At 36.8% G+C, this 17,775-nt stretch overlaps 1 protein-coding gene across 1 annotated transcript in view; it reads left to right on the top strand.

Moving 5' to 3' along the window:
• Positions 1 to 17,775, top strand: part of LOC112554080 (fibrillin-2-like) — a 61,592-nt gene that overhangs the window by 18,946 nt on the left and 24,871 nt on the right. Inside the window, 23 exon segments of the mRNA XM_025221673.1 lie at positions 243 to 368; positions 2,276 to 2,437; positions 2,859 to 3,020; positions 3,319 to 3,441; positions 3,895 to 4,017; positions 4,389 to 4,514; positions 4,959 to 5,087; positions 5,268 to 5,393; positions 5,567 to 5,782; positions 6,285 to 6,410; positions 6,746 to 6,871; positions 7,475 to 7,594; positions 8,866 to 9,006; positions 10,769 to 10,822; positions 11,435 to 11,563; positions 12,309 to 12,455; positions 12,738 to 12,807; positions 12,809 to 12,813; positions 13,057 to 13,182; positions 13,690 to 13,818; positions 14,957 to 15,082; positions 15,454 to 15,579; positions 15,890 to 16,012. Coding sequence (XP_025077458.1) covers positions 243 to 368; positions 2,276 to 2,437; positions 2,859 to 3,020; positions 3,319 to 3,441; positions 3,895 to 4,017; positions 4,389 to 4,514; positions 4,959 to 5,087; positions 5,268 to 5,393; positions 5,567 to 5,782; positions 6,285 to 6,410; positions 6,746 to 6,871; positions 7,475 to 7,594; positions 8,866 to 9,006; positions 10,769 to 10,822; positions 11,435 to 11,563; positions 12,309 to 12,455; positions 12,738 to 12,807; positions 12,809 to 12,813; positions 13,057 to 13,182; positions 13,690 to 13,818; positions 14,957 to 15,082; positions 15,454 to 15,579; positions 15,890 to 16,012 — 2,841 coding nt within the window.

Below are 17,775 nucleotides of genomic sequence, written 5' to 3'. Positions count from 1 at the left end.
ATTCTTATTTCCATTTGTAATCATTTACATAAATATAAAAAATGTGTACGCAGTCATGTTAATGACATCAGTTAAATAGTATCAATGGCCAAGTCCTTTATGTGCATCTAAATTAAATCAAAAAAGATAAATGGTATTCAATTTTTCTCAATGCTGCATTCAGTTTAGATCGAACAAGTTTTAGGTCTTTTATTTGGGTGTTTATTACTGGATATATATTTCTGCTCCTGTTTGTGTTGTAGACGTCAATGAGTGTGAAACCATACGGGATGTCTGTCGCAATGGGCAGTGCACAAACACTGAGGGCAGCTACTTCTGCACCTGCAACCCTGGTTATGAGGCTACTCCTGACAGAACAGCATGCACATGTGAGTCCATTGAGCCTTTTTCTTTAAGAGACAAGTGTGTGCTAGGTGAGGGGGTTAAATGGCTGAAGCATCATGATAGCAATTGTCTTAAAGTCCATCCCACACTCAGATCGATATGTTTAAATGTATTGGAACAATATATGGGTGGTTGTTTTATTAATAAGATCAATTAAAAAAGAAACAAAACATCAAAACAAAACACCAATCCCAAACCAAATGTACGTGCTTTGTTTCCGTTTTCCAAACGTTGAGCTGCTAAGCTATTTCATGGGACTGTTTTGATGAAAGGATGCCCTTCTCACGCATGTTTGATCCTGTGATCTGTCATAATGGGTTTTGTCATCTCATGATCATCTCTTGCTGTTAAAACATGGGATGCTGGGGATCGCTTCCAGTTGTTATAATGGTGTATAAATGCATTCATTAAGCCAGCAGCAGGTGTTTTCCAGGTAATACGATAATATTGTATGCATCATATTTAGTTTATCTGCCTGCTGACATGTTTTTGTGTTATCATGCATTTATCAACCTGATGACAAACAAATGTCTTTTGCTGCAGTTTTGTTCAGAGATAAGCAAAATATGGTGGGGAGCTGTTGATTTCTGTCAGGATGACACTGTTGTGTTTTTTTTTTTTTTGTTTTAATGCTTTTTGCCATTTGGGAAAACAGCTTTGCGGCTGTTTGAAACATATTGTAACCAGACAGATCTCCTTCATATGGCAAACCACTGTGGCTGGACTATCAGTTAGTTCCAGATACTAAAAGCCCTTTGGAATCCCCCAAAGGCCCTGCTTTATTCCAAAAGTGTGTTCCCTATAGTGTGTCATTCATTTCTAGATTAGAGGGCTTTTCTGTCTAATCTGTGTAATTGAGAACTGCATTATTCCAGATTTTATGTGTACTGGACATCAGAAAGTTCAGTCACTCAAGGTCCAACATTTATCTCAGTCATTTAGACTGGGACAAACGTATGACATAACATATTCTTGCATACACAAAGAGGTATATGTAAATTCAAATGTGGGTTTATTTACAGTATTTACAGAATAATTGTCACTTACTAACCCTAGCATAATATACTTGTGTACTAGACCTAATCCTACCATACCTAGTGCTTATTTTAATCATTTATTTTCTACATCAATATAAAACTTTCCAGCCTTTTCAGAAAAAGGCAACCTGTGAGTTAACTGAGTACATCAATTTTAACAGTGTTAAGATGGGTAGGGGATTGGTATTGTGTCTACTATACTTTGCAAGAACTACCATCCAGAAAAATTAGGAGCCTTTATGATAGCAAATTGTCTCTCACATGTACACATTCTGTTGGTGTTTGGAGCTGCTCTAGGTAGTATATTAAATTGTTTCTTTTTTGTAATCAAGAGCACCAACTCTTGGCTCTCCTTTCTATCCTAAAACAAAGTGCAAGCACTTATTTTTGTCTGCTTTTTATACTAAAAGTTGGGTTCCAAGTCTCCCGCTCAGAGATCATTAACCTTGCTCACCTTGATGCTTGCACAACCAAACAAGGTGCAGAGAGACAATAGAGCAGGACCAGCAGTACACAATGTCTCAGAAAAGCACTTTTGCTGCCATGTTATATGGGGATTAAGGGCAGTTAATCCTTCATGATTGACATAATTTGTTTTCTATGTTAGAATATCAATGACCATTCTGTAAGTGTGGATATGGGTCTGCCTCTGGTTTTTCGCAATTGAGGGTCTTTTTAAGTGTTTACTTCAGCATGCGGCTTTGAAGTGTGTGTGGTTTGTAATTTTTATTTCTCTTTTGCTTCATGACTTTCACCTTATCTTCAGATGCTATTACAGGCAGGTACTTAAGCTTTCACAATTTGAGACTTAATCCTAGAATGCAGTTTGATGCATAACAGTTGTGCCCTCACAGCTGCCCAGCTTGGCTACTGCTATACACGAATCGTGGATATGAACTGCCAAGACCGCATAACAGAGAAGCTTACTCTGCGGGACTGTTGTTGTACTGTGAATATGGGAAAGGGTTGGACCCCAAATCAACAAACATGTCAGCCTTGTCCAACACCTGGTTCAGGTAAACCCTGCAGAATGATTTTTCATTGTTCTTGACCCCCACTTTTTTAATTTCACGAGACTGATGAGATTTTCTCTAATTACACGTACACCATCTAATTTTTTTTTAGTGCATTTATTTACGTATCACTCACGTGCAATGCCTTTTTACTGCCTATCCCATCATAGATCAACCCTTCTTCTGTGCATACTGTCTAGGATCAGATCAGCTATCACCAATACACCTTTGAGTCAGGCTGTCCATTTTATCACTGCAGCTTATAAACATGACCCTTCTGGCATGCTGTGTCCCTGTGGGTTTTGCTTTACAAACTGCTATAACATGAAACTTGCTTGAAGCCTATATTTTACCTGATACCCTTCATATCAGGAGTTGATAAAATAACTACAGAGTATTTAATATGATTATGATCCATGTGCAGATGGCCATAACCTCTTGTGCAAGAGTAGCGAGCCAATTACAAAGGATTATTGTAAGCTATTCAACCAGGATTGTGAGAATGGCCGGTGTGTGAACACAGAACACCACTTCTACTGCCAATGCCATCCTGGCTTTCGCAATAACACAGCTGGCATGTGTGTGGGTCAGTAGTCTTTACACCATTTGACAATATTTAATATTTGATAATGTTTTACATGATTTTTTCTATTTGATTTTTTTTATCTTTTATATTCTAAAATGTTTGTGTGTGTGTGTCTTGCTTGTCCATTTATTCTACCTTATAGTCTTTGCTGTTACAAGGAATTCATTTTTTCACATTCCTTTTTCAATTGCCTTTTACCAAGTTCCTTTTATTCTTCCTTCCTTTGTTTAAATTTGTACCATTTGGGCTGTTTTGATCATGTTGTAAAGTCAGCTAGCCTCCTGTTTCATAATTTCAGACATTGATGAATGCGGCCAGCGAGGAGTTTGCAGAAATGGTCGATGCATCAACACAAAGGGCAGCTACAGATGTGAATGCAATGAAGGTTTTGTGTTATCAAAAGATGGCAGTTACTGCACAGGTAAATATATACCTGCTGCCATTTTTTATTCTTAAACAGACCAGCTTTTTGCTGGTTAAATATCAGTGTAAATAATAGTTTATTGTGCTTGTCAGCAGGTATACTTAGCTCTCATGAAACCAAAGTGTCTTTATTATTTCTGTTAATTGCAGACATATGTTTAAGTTGCTGTGTGCAGGGATGGAGGAAAGTAAATAGATGAAATGTAATAAATCTACCTACAAATGTAGTCAGAAAAGTATGCATGCATGCAGAGTTTCACAGATGAACACATGCATCCATGCATTCTTATCCTTTCTGGAAGCAATTCTGATCTGTAGTGAATGAAACATGAAAATAAGGAAAAGAGGGCTTGAATTTATTATCCTGATGTACTTGATTTAAAATGGTAAGGGGAAAAGGGTTTAAAAAAATGAAATGCATGATTATGGAGGTTATTTTTGTTTCTTGCAGACATGAATGAATGTGAGACTGAAAGGATGTGCCCCAATGGCCGCTGCTTCAATATGGATGGCTCTTATAAATGTGTGTGTAATCCAGGGTACAGGCAGTCACCTAACCAACAGATATGTTATGGTAAGTCTGGGGATTCTGTGTAATCTACCTACTGAACAAATCTTGCAGTTGAGAGATGGTTGCTCTTTCTCACTGTCATGCTTATATTACCAGGTCTTTTTTTTAGAGATTCACACACAGTAAATGCTACGTACACTCCTTTATCAGAGATAATATGAGATGGTGGAATGAAAGACTGCATATGTTGAAGGCAATTCACAGCATGTACATTTGCAGCACCTTGTGCACAGTTGTTAAGCTGCCTAGGAGGAAATCAAAAAGCTTGCACTGGATGTGTGTAGAGTGATTGTCACATATAAGTTTACATATGCAGTCATAAGGAACTCTTGAGATCCACTTCCATATTCATCATCCTACTTTTTTGTATGCAGATGTCAACGAGTGCACAGAGAATGGCAGATTGTGTGTTAATGGAGAGTGTGTCAATATTGATGGCAGTTACCGCTGTGAGTGCAACCCTGGCTTCCAGTTGTCTCCAGATGGTGCCTTCTGTTTAGGTAAGCACCTATAGTCTGCATCAGTAAGCATCTGCAGAAGTGACTTCAAAACAAGTGTCAGTGTACATGGTATCTTCATCTCATTGAAAGAGTACTTGCTCTTCAGAAGTTTGTGAGCAAGTGTGTATGCTGTACATAGATGTATGTCCTACATGTGTATGCTTGTTATGTACATTCTCTTATATAGTTTTGCTATAAAAGCACTTCTGTGAATTAACAAAATATGTTCCTTGATGTTCTGTCATATTTCATATCAGAATAACTAATAAATCAATTGTGTGTTTACCTCTATACTTATTTGTATGACTTGTAACAAAGACTTACACAGGAAGTTGTAGGCTTATAAAGTGATGAGATGATGCTTCTTCTACTTGCTATTCAGCTTATGATCATGTAAAACATTGTATCCTTAAGCTTGGAAAATGTGGCTTTGTTTTCTTGCAGACTATGATGAGTGTCGCACCACAGGCATGTGTACAAATGGACGATGTCAGAATATGATGGGCAGCTACAAGTGTATCTGTGACCCAGGTTTTATGCTGTCAATTTCTGCAGGTGGACAAGCTTGTATAGGTGAGAAATCAGCCCTTCTCACCTTTCCAATCTGACCTCATTAAAAACAATCCCTGTCTATGTGTTGCAGATAGTGTAGACCTTGTGTGCAGGGGACTGCACATCTGTTGGACATTCTTCACATCTCTCAGTAACTTTTACTCGTGCTTTTTGCTTACACCAGTTACTTGTTTCTTTCAGATATCAATGAGTGCCAGGTAACTCCAGGAATCTGTGTCAATGGAATGTGCATCAATAATCAGGGCAGTTTCCGTTGTGATTGTCCACAAGGCTTCTCTCTAGGCCCTGATGGTAGGACATGTTTAGGTAAGTTAAACTTTGAATGATTGATTCTAACTTGCTTCAATACATGCAGTAATTATAGAACTGTGGTGTCTGATCTCATGGACTTAATGAGAAAAATATTCTTATCTGAGAAAGCAGATAAGTCAAAGCATAAATTCTTGAAAGCATTACAGTTACTGCTTACCTACTTACAGACAAACGACGAGGCCTGTGCTATCCAGATGTGCAAAACGGTCGTTGCTTGAACCCTCTAGCAATGCTAGTCTCCAAGTCTGCATGTTGCTGCAGCCTGTCAGCTCAGGGCTCCAGGTATGCATGGGGTCAAGCATGTGAGATCTGTCCTGAGATGACAGACTCCACTTTCCCAACGCTCTGCCCCCATGGCAAAGGCACAGATCATGATGGGAAAGGTAAGGATTTTTTGATTTGATTTAATAACAACTATTAACTCATTTAAGTCATAAAATAAATTGTTTCTGCACATATTGATTACATTTATCAGTATGCATTTAAAATGTCATGTCTAATTTAAATCAAGCTTCTGTTGTTCAGTCATGTTCACATCATCCTAACATTTCCCCCACTTCAGAAGGAGTCATTTATTAAATCAATAATAAAATAAACAAATTTTAAATCAGAAAATAACTTTACATAAAAAGATGATCTTAATACTTTGGTCCTGGATCATGACTTCAATTGTTATACTATCTTTAGTAACTTCATATTGATGCCATAGGGGTCAGAATTAGGCAGTAAGCAGCCTAGGTCTACTGAGATATGCTTAAGCTTTATGTTGATGTTCATGCTTAAGTTTTATGTTGATGTTCATGCTTAAGTTTTATGTTGATGTAGAAAATAAATGAGATATGCCAGAAAGGACTGTCTGAAGATTTTTGTGGGTTCTGTCTCCAGACATCAATGAGTGCATGCTTAGGCCTGACATCTGTGAAAACGGTGTGTGTGAGAACGTCCTCACAGGCTACCGCTGTGTGTGTAATCCAGGTTTCAAGGCAGACAGCACAGGACGTCAGTGTATAGGTGGGGTGCCTTGACCTAACTACTCATCATATTTATTAATTCTCTCTCTGGTAAACTGAAAAACATGGCAAACTATATTTAGAGATTTAATATCTTATAGAATTTTATTGCAGTTAGAAAAATTACAGTTGATAAAAGTTCTGCTCATCCAATATAGTGTAGGCTTTGTGTAAAAGAGTGGGACATAAAATGATAAACTTGGTCTAGGTTTCGTAGCACTGTCCTGCATTTAATTGTCTTGAACCACAGTCTGGATGCAGTATATAATTCATACTATTTGTACTGATTTCCCACACCAGACATTGTTACACATTGTGGCTGATGGTTTGATCCAGATATTGATGAATGTGAGTTAAACCCCAGACTCTGTGATGGTGGCCGGTGTCGCAACACACCTGGCAGTTATCAATGTGTTTGCCCTGCTGGCTACAGGTTCAACACAGCTTCCAGAATGTGTGAAGGTAAGTACTTGTGGAAGCCTCAAGGTTCTGCTTTAACAATCATTTTGAATCTGAAAATTATTTATTAATTTAACAAATTTGCTTATCATTACTTATGTCACCTTTATGTTCATAGGTTTTTTTTTTCCTTATAATAGTCTCTGATGACTAATGATGCTACAAAAGTATTACAAAGCTTTTAGTTTTAATCGCCTTTATGAGGAGGAAGAAGTTATTTTATAAATAGGGTTTGACAAGCAGCTGAATTTCAAGTTTGAGTGGGAGATTGATGGAAACCCTAATCGTAATTTGTAAACAAAATTTACTATCTTATTATCTAACTATATGCCCAGCATATTTCTTAAAAAATACGTGGATCATCTTTGTAATTGTGCATTCTGAGAATATATATGTGCAGGGCATAAAGGACAGATACAAAATTAAACCCAGACTCCATTGAGGGGAAACTCTCAGGTCCCATCACCTTATCGTTTTCTTCAAAGGAACCACGGTCCAAGCAAATAATAAATATCTAGAAGTATTAGTATACATTTTTCTAATGATTATTGTAAAGAAACCTTGTCTTCTTGCACAATGAAGTTTGCTGCTGGTTGTGTTGTGCAGATATTGACGAGTGTGCTGAGCGACCCTGTGTTGGAGGTACATGTGTCAACATTGCTGGCAGTTTTCGGTGTGATTGTCCACCCAACACCATCAAAGATGCTAGTGGAAGGGTCTGCATTGGTGTGTTGATCTATAATCACCTTCTCTTTTTCCTTCTGAGCACTGAGCAAGTGAATGAGTGAGAGGAAGCAAGCAACTTTGTTGTGTGCATATGTGTACAAAATAGGTACATGCTAGTGTATACTTTTCTGTTGACAATAAGAAGGTGTTTTGTGTAATTTTTTAATTTTTATAAATAACCTTGCTTAGTACCATATCCCAGCCCTCATGACAAGCTCATGGCAATTTACAAAGAACACATGACAAATAAGTTAATGGAATGCCAGGGTTGTTCTAAAAATGACATGTAGGAAATAATCCAAAAAAGATCCCAGATTAATGATAAAATATTGGAATCAGTAAAGTGGGATAATTTGAACACAGAGACAATTTCAGAAAATTTAAGCTACGTAATTTTGAGGTCCAAATTCCTTACAATTGTCTTAGATTGGTTGCATTCATTTTTATAAGAAGAACCTCAAGATTTGCTTGCTCTGTCTTATGATGCATCACGACCCTGGAGTTTTATACAGTCAAACCTGCCAAATGCAACCCTCTGACCAGTAAGCACTTCCCAAGTCAGGACACTTTTTGTCAGCATGGATTAGTTTTCAACACAAATAATCTGTAATCAGAGTGCACCTGAGAAATACAGACACATTTTAGGGACAAAATTTGCCCTTACATAAGCTGAAAGTTTTAGTATCGCAGTATATTTTCTCACCAGATCCAGACCAACTTCTTGTTCTTGAATGCCTGGATTCTCCTCTCCCTGTTGGGTGGAGTCCACCTTTCACACATGTAACACAGGATCGGCACTATGAGGAATTTGTACAGATTATACTCCATAGTAAACCTAATGTTACAGCTATGCCAGACTGTCCAGCCTAACCATTGCCACTTGCTTTCATGATCCTGATATAGATATCTGTCATGGACCTGCTGTCTTTGGAGTGGATGGCTTCCAAATACTTAAAACTGATTACCTCTTTGAGCCATTTACCTCCATGTAGATCTCTGCTTTGCCATTGCCAGTGACCATGACTTTACTCACGTGCTGGTCTCCATCCATATGCATTTAAACTGTCTTTTTGTAGTAAGAGTTTTCTACACTGAAAATCAGAAAACTTTTAACATTTGAGCAACATGTCAATATATATCTTGTAACTTCTTAAACAACAGTAATGCTACTTATTCATTAGAAAAACTGTTAACTATTTTTCCTTCATAAAATCATTCGTAATCACTTTTTTAGTAAAATTTTTCATTATCATATTGTGATTCTTAAACAGACAATAGGAAGGGTCTCTGCTGGCTCAGTATAACCAATGGCCAGTGTGAGAACAGCATTGCAGCATCAGTGACACAGTCAGAATGCTGCGGGTCCATTGGCAAAGCTTGGGGAAGTCCTTGTGTGCCTTGTCCTACAGATGGTGAGATGTTTGAATCTTCTGGCTTCCCCATTCCTTGCACTGAATATTTAATAACATTTTGGATGAGTCGCAATTGAAGTAGCATCATTTCCTATTTGACACACTTACATGTGGTAAACACTGAGCTAGGCTTTATCATGAGTTTTAGCAAATTTTTTTAAAAGCAAATATAAAATAGGATCATACTGTGCAAGAACAAATAATAACAAAAAAAATATTGGTCCCTTCCTGGATTATATTGCAGATTTTTGCTCATTTTGATAGATTTACAAAAGGCAAAAATGACAATGAAAAATAAGTAGTATATACTACTATATATTTGAGTTCTATATACTTTTCTAATCAAATAAGTAACTAGCATATATTTTTTGTATGCATTTCAATCCCTAAATACCCTCTTTCATAGATATACTACAAGAGAACAAAGAAATACTTGTAGACTGCGTCATTTAATAAGTTAAGAAATGCTGTGTAAAATTGTGGACAAATTAAGGTTGTGTTTATTGTTTGTTTTATATGCTGTAAGTTTTGGATTATAAGCCGTAACTTTTCTCTCCAGCTTTAAACCCTGCTGCTCAAACAATGATGAGGCTTATTTCTGGATTTTTCTGATTCCAATTAATTTTTCAATGAACTCGAGCTCATGTTGAAGTGTTAACTGTTCACATTTTGAAATCAAAGCCACATACAATTGAAGCATTCAGATTATTTGCTCAGTCACACACCCTCATAATGCCAAAAATGAGATGAAATTCCTAGGATGCAGCTTTCAAGCTGAAGGCGATTTACCTGGCCATTGAAAATGTTGTATATATTTGTGGCCTATTTGTGAATACAGTAGAGATTTTAAAACAATTTAGGGGATACAGCTTATATGCAGTCAATTGACCAAAACTTACAGTACGGTACAGTTATTACAGTACAGTATATGTTTGTGTTTAAACACAGTGTACTGTTATGTAAACTGTATGTAGTGGATGTAAATTGAACACCAAGACTAAGTAATGACTTTAAGCAGTATTTAATGCATGGGACACTTTTACTATGGTCCCTTTTTGATTTAGGCTGTTCTAGGACTACAAAGAAGTGTACAAGGCTTTTTCGAAATTGTATTTTTCCCATAACATTTAAGCCTTTCAAAGGAGCACTTTTGGATCTGATAAGTCAAGTACAAGTTTCCCATTTTTGTAGATTTGTCATAATACTGTTTTAGTAACTTATTTCAAACACAGAAGAGTACAGCATTCATGTAAGTTCATGTTGTATATTTTTTCTTTGAAATTCATTATTTATACCAAACATACCAGCCATTAATCTGTGTATGTTGATAGATGGTTCATATAGATATAGTGTTAGGAGAAGGTTTTTATGACAAGGGCATGATGTCCTCTCCTTGCTTAGACTTATCCTGCACTTTATTAGTGATAGATTAGTATGTACATAAGAAAGTGCTCAAACACACATTATGCTCACTGAAATGCTTATGATTTTATTTTTTTAAATTCTGAAGTAGTGTTGGTCACACTTGTGTCAGTTCTGGTTATGCACATATAGGTTGTTTATTAGTAACTTTAAATTCACATAAACTAATTGAACTCAATTAAAATCTTTGAAGGATTAAAATTTACATTCCTCATTTGTGTGTGTGTTTTAGACAACCAGATCAATATTTTAATTATTTATGCATGTTCCTAATTCAGTGGTAACAATTCAGCAGTAGAGAGGAATAATTTTTATTTATTATCTTTATATTCATTTCCAGTTGAAAGACACTGCCCTCCTGGGTTTTCTTTTAAAAATGGCATCACCTGTGTTGGTAAGTTCAGCTCCTGCTGCATGTCATTTGTTGGACAAAGAATTGTATGTTATTCAAGATAAACTGTGTTATGTACATAGAAACAAAAGTTAACATATGCTGTCTTGGAATGGTTTTTAATTTAGCTTGTGGTGGATTAAGAGACTAAAGACCTACAGCATATGGTGTAACTCTGTAGAAAAACCATGCAGTGATCTGACTTTGGTAGAACTAGTGGTATAAATGAAGTCCAACCACTGGCATAAATATAGTACAGACAGACTGAAGGTGGTCTTTTTTTTAACATGTTAGAAATAAGACTGAGATCAGTATTAATGATAGTTAACACACTTCAGTTAGCATAGATTTTTTTTAACATATGGATATAATAGTCTGGTGATAAAGAGTTTTATAGAAGCTCAGAGCTTAAGGATATATTGTCTACAAGCTCTTCTTGATTAAATCTCACATATTGCTTTTTATGCTTCAAAGAAAATGAAACTTTAACAAGAGCTCAGCAAGAGGTCTATACAGTTTTTGTTGGAATCATTTATAAATGTTTTCATGTCAGCAAAAGGCAAGTTGCATTTTAGGCATCAGAAGATATCTGGATGTTTTTAATTAATTTTTCAGACATTAATGAATGTGAGATGTTTCCCAACATTTGTCGTGGGGGAGGTCAGTGTGTCAACACTGAAGGCTCATTCCGGTGCACCTGCCCTAATGGCTTAACACTGGATCGTTCAGGACGTAGATGCGTTGGTAAGCAGGAGCATTTGGCATACTCCTTTTTTGAAAGCTTATCTCTTTTATTTTCTATTTCTTTCTTCTCCAGTTTATTGCAGTAAATTTTAATATTCTAATTTATGTTTTCTTTGATAGCTAATAGTATGTAACCAACAGTATGTCAGTGCCTGGTGGCTATGTAGGGGTGGGCTAGTGGTACAAGAACAAAACAAAGATCGAAATTGCCAGCACAACTGTAGATTTTATTCGGAATTTCACTGCCGGCTGACCTGCCGAATCTCCACTCTCACTTCCAAACCAAAAAAAGCTTTTTTCAACTCTCAAGCTATTCTACTTATTTTGTTTCCATCGAACATTCCAGAACCATCCACCCTCTTTTCCCCATGGTCTCATCCTAACCTTTCTCAGACCCATGGTCACTCCCACCCCACCCTGTCTGGTCATTGTCTTCCCAAGTGGCTCAGGCAACTTCCTAACTTCTGGTGTAACAATAGGTCCAGTTGCCAGCTGCAGAAGCCTCGGGTAGGCAGTTCAAGGCTGGCTGTTATGTATGCAGCAGGCGTGAGAAAGGGACAATCCTGGGAGCTGTTCGACCCCTACCCTTTACAATCAAAGACATAACTTAGTACACTACTAGAGTGCTACAGATATCATCAGCATTAACTGTCTGATGCTCTTTCTATTTATTTTATAAATGAATTCTTCGTTGTTTGTGTGTTTTTGTGTGTGTGCGCATATGCATGTGTGTGTGCATGACAAGACTTGCGTAAGAACGTGTGTTTCCAGGAGTATAGCAGTATGCTCTGCTCCAGACCCCTGATGGGTGAATACACACGTGCTGACTGTTGCTGTGCCATTGGCAAAGGTTTTGGTGACCCTTGCCATGCTTGCCCATTAAAAGGTTCAGGTTAGTTTACAGTATTTATTTGCAGCTTTAATCAAAGTGAGATGTGTGGGGTTAGTTGAAAGCTTTTTTTTAACTTAAGCTGAATAGAGCATATTCACTTTTTCTTACAATCTTTTGATATACCATGCTCCATTTTTGTGAACCATATATCCATGGTACACTTATATTCTCTGTGTAGCATTTATGATTTGAAATTATAATGTGATCAACTCAATCATTTTAGTGGATCTCTATTTTAAATATTACTTTCTAAATTATGATTTAAACATTGTTTCCTTACAGATGATTACAAAGATCTTTGTGATGAAGACATTATAAATGGAATTACAAATGGTGTAAGCCCTGAACAGGCCAAAAGGTAGGAAGTTTGTACTGTAAAGTGCTTATTGTATGTAAGATGGCTGGTAGGTTATCTTAACTTTACAGCAGGTCTACACAGCTAGTGTATTAATAATAATAGTATTTATTTGCAAACACACATGTGAGAGCACTTTCAAGCGCACACACACACACAATGATTTTTTTGTTCCCATTTATATTTGTACATACCCTATAAATTTGCCATATATGTATAAATAAGTCAAATTTATTTATTATACAGACGTGAATGAATGCATGATGTTCCGTGGTTTATGTGCCAATGGCCGATGTCGCAACACAATTGGCAGTTTTGAATGTGACTGCAACCCTGGGTATGCTGTTGACAACCTTGGCACTAACTGCACAGGTATGTAGTAGCAGGTGAGGTCAGCCCACCTGTCTGAGCATTTGTTTGCTCATGTATACATTCACATTTTTAAAATGCTATGGCCAGAATAAAAACCATGATATAGGGAATGCCATGAACATTTCTTTCAAATTTAGATCAACATGTTTTTAAGTTTATTGTATCCCAAACTTTTATGCACTTTTTCCATAAGATGCACCAGATATTCAAGGCACCCCAAGAATTGTGGACATGAGCTAAAACATTTTTTGTCAGTGACTGAGTGAGGTTCTTGCTATATGAATAGCTAGGTGTCATGATAAACTAAACAGAGTTTTCACAGAGATAAGAGGTAGGGAAAAACAGAGAAAGAGAGAGGATATGTGTATCACATGGGTTTGCTTGTGAAAGTGGGGGATATTTTATATTATTCTATGGATTGCTGAAATCTTTAGAATATATTTCATATTCATTTTGCATTTTAGTGTTATTCTTGTTATATCTTAATTGTATAACACCTTCATTCAGACATCGATGAATGCCACATCTCCATGACGGATATCTGTGGTAATGGTCGGTGTGTCAACACTCCTGGTGGTTTCCACTGTGAGTGTGATGCTGGCTATGTGGGTGTTATGATGAACCAGATGTGTGTTGGTGAGTTTTCCCACAAATAAGCACTTTGTGTGTGTGAAAGTAAACTTTATGTGTGTCAAATGTTTCTTCTTTAACATTACCAGATGACCTGACCATAGGATTTTAAGGGCTACATCTGCTTTTTAACCAAACAAAATCTTGCTCTGGGAAATAAAAAGATAACAGTCCGGAAGCTAGAATGCACTCCTCTTAATCCGATTGCTGCCCTCAGTCTACTATAAAAAAACAACTTTAAAGTGTTGATTTTTCACGACCAATACTTTGCGGATGAAATATTATTCTTATGTTTTTGTAAGGTGAATAAGATTGAATGGATTGTTGATCTGTGATGCTAGACTCCATATTGCATAGAAAATTATACATAATTGATGTAACAAAATTTTATTTAGTAACGTGCCACATTTGTAGGCATTATATAATAAGCAGTATGCTTTGGTAAGCAGTACTAAACCAAATATTTTATTGGTGTCATTTATTTGTACCATGCATCATACTTTATATCATGATACTTGTGCAACTTGATAAAAATTTCTCAGAAAATATTTTAAACTTTGTCTAGCATTATCAGGGGCATTTTTAACTAAGGTGACCAGACATCCTAATTTAGGCAGGACAATCCCACCTTTGACCACATGTTCCATCTGCTCATAAAATGTCCCACTTTCATCTAAAACGTCGATCAATGTACCACTTGCATTTAAAAATCTGATTACCATACATTGATTCACATCCGTGCCTTTGGTTTTGGCTTTTGATGCTTGATTAATAATTTCAAATTTATCTCCTAGTTTACCACCTTTCGGTGTTTCCCTTACCCACCCCCGCCGCTTTGTGCTTTTTTCCGATGCTCTTTGTCGTTGACGACACCATGATCGGTATGGGTCCTGCTTTTGCACCCAAAATGTCTAGTCACCTTATTTTAACTGAGCACATCATGTCATATAGCTATGTTTAGCAGATTTTAAACGATAGTCTTGTGAAAAACATTGCCAAATGTGAGTCCGGTTAAAAATGCTCTATTCATGAAGTAAATATGACAGTATAAAATGTAGATCATCTAAAGTTCTAAACAATGTAAAATACTCATTTTGCCAAAGGTCTTGAAGATGTAATGAGGTACTTGGATGTTTATCACTAGATGTGGATGAGTGTAAGGAACAGAAATCACTCTGTCTGGGTGGGAACTGTGTGAACAGTGCAGGCAGTTATGAGTGCCAGTGTCCAGATGGCCATGAGCTAGCACCAGATAGTCGATCCTGCAAAGGTATGACAATGGAGAGTTTTTTTGTGAGGTAATGCATATAGCATGATGTGTAATGCGTATAACGTGATGCTTATCATTGCAAAGAGTTGACAGGAGAAGTATTTACTTTCTTGGTTAATGGGGTGTACTATCAATCTGAGTAGATGGATTTTCCTTCAATATGTAAACTGAAAATAGTGATTAAAGAAGTCTCTCTTGTATGAAAGGGTTTACGTAAATTCTTATTATTTTACTGTATAGCATGATGATATTATCATGTACTTTTTTTCTTAGACCGGTCCCAGTCATGTTCACTTAAAAGCACATGATGAAAGAAAACAATTTTTACGGCATCTCATCTGCTTGCACTAACAATTTTGTTCTTTCTGCAGACATAGACGAATGCTCCTCAATTAGCAGTATTTGCTCCAATGGACACTGTGAGAACTTCATGGGTGGTTATCAGTGCATCTGTAACCCTGGCTACATGCCCAATGATCTGAAGTCCACTTGCATAGGTCTGTGACATTTTTTGCACTTTGAATCATTCTAGCTGTTGTTCAGTAAAGTAAAATGGTGTTTATGGATAAAAATAAATTCAATTCCTAATTTATGAGAATTCAAAAAGGTATTTTTTCTTCATGGCACAAGTAATTAGGTATTTTTTTCATAAGTTATTTTTTCTGTTTTGAATTACACACAGGGTGCTATTGTTCCTGTCTGATCATATATATTTTTTATGCAACCATGCAGTCTATCTTGGTTAGTTTGCATGTGTTTCACTTTGTTAACAACGGACATTGGAATGCTGTCTTTTCAATCTTGCAGACAACAATGAGTGCCATGATAACAATGGAGGCTGCCAGTCTGTTTGCATCAACACTCCAGGTAGTTTCAGCTGTGGCTGTGAAAGTGGCTTCCTCTTGCTAACAGATGGGCGCTCCTGTGTTGGTGAGAATAGTCTTCTATGTATTGAGAATGATTTAAACCCATACAGCCGCTAAAAAACAACAAAAATTATGTATGATGTACACTTTCAAATGAACAGTATAATGTATATTTTCAACTGAACAGGCAAATTAGGAGAGATATTGACTTTTTTAAATAGTTCAGCTTACAATTTTCAGGTTGCAAAAGAATAATTTAACAATCATTTCCCGAAGACTGCCATTTTCGCATACTCTTCTTATAGGAAAAATAAATTGACCCTAGTTTGTGATATAGCAGTATCATCTGACAAGAAAAGTAGTGGTGGACTCTTAGAAGATTGATCAACTGTCCATTGGGATTCTGATCTCTTTTATTCTGAGAGAAGCTCAGAAAGCTTGCAGAAAGGCTTAGTTTACAGGAGGGATATAAACAGAATCTTCCTTGTGTCCTATCTTTAAGAGAGCAGAATGCTTATAAGGCACTAATTTTGTTTGTGTGTAAATATCAGTAAAAATTCTACTTTCAGTACAGCTGGATTCAATTCAGTGATGCAGAGGAGGTTCATTTGAGTTCTGCAATCCCATTTCTTCTTTGACTGTACCAGATGACATGACCATAGGAGATAAACACTATAGCTCTTTAACCATGAAAAGTTAAAGTAAGGTGACCAGACGTTTCTGGGGCGAAAGCGGGACATGTGCCGATGATGGTGTCGTCACCGTCAAAGAACGCCGAAAAAAGTGATTTTTAAAGACAACCTGGACATTTGATGGACTTGCCAGAAAGCGGGACATTGGGCGTCCCGTCACACGAGGTCAAAAGCGGGACTGTCCCGCCTAATACGGGACGTCTGGTCACCTTAGTTAAAGAAAGGTAGAGACTTACCAGAAGAGGTTCTCCCAACCTCTCCACTGTTCAGGTGGAGTGATGGTAAAAATAAAATGCTGTATTGGCCTTGCATTTGCCTTTATAGCTGTTAGAGGGCAGTTGTTCACCTGACTATATACCAGGCATATGCCAGCTTACTGTCAGGAAGATGACTTTAGATGGGTAAAGAGCTAGTGTAATCCTTTATCTCTTATGGTCATGTCATCTGGTACAGTCAAAAAAGGAATAAATTTATTCTGAAAACTGTATGTTTTGATGACCACATGTAGGAAATAAAGTGACTAATTGTGTTGAGTGCCAGTGATGTAACACAACAGCAAAACATTGTGGTCTCTATAAACCAGCCCAGATATGTGTTTTAGATGCAATTGTAAGTAAACAATTTGTTTGGAATGTGAAATTTTGACCAAAGGAGTCAGCATATCAGTATCAGCTAAACTGTCAGTTGAGTAAAGTTTTTCTTTAACCAAGAATCTGTAATGACCAAAGATGAAACGAGGGGAAAATGCACTGCTGTCTTCTGTTACTAGCTGAGATAGATTTGTAGTTTAATGGCATTTGTCATGAATTTTCAGAAATTTGGCTTAATGCATAGTTTTGTGTATTGTCTGCAGGTTTGAAAATTATGTATACATGCTGCATTGATATCAATGCGGTAAAGATATAGTCTGATATTCATATTCTGTAGATATTTACATATGATCAAAGAAGAAATGAGTGGAAAAGGTACTGCAATCTTTTGTTGCTATCTGAGATGTATTTCTAATTTAATTCCTCCTATCCAGTTTGCACCCACAGATGCAATCATCTTCATAGCTACAGCTCAATTGCATCGATTCATCCATATTGGATGTGTTTATGATTTTGGTCAGGAATTTTCCGCACATTTTGCTTAA

This window comes from Pomacea canaliculata, linkage group LG13 (genome assembly GCF_003073045.1).
Source record: "Pomacea canaliculata isolate SZHN2017 linkage group LG13, ASM307304v1, whole genome shotgun sequence".
NCBI classification, from domain to species: domain Eukaryota; kingdom Metazoa; phylum Mollusca; class Gastropoda; order Architaenioglossa; family Ampullariidae; genus Pomacea; species Pomacea canaliculata.
The sequence above is the reverse complement of the archived record's forward strand: the minus strand, read 5'-3'. Positions and strand labels throughout refer to the sequence as shown.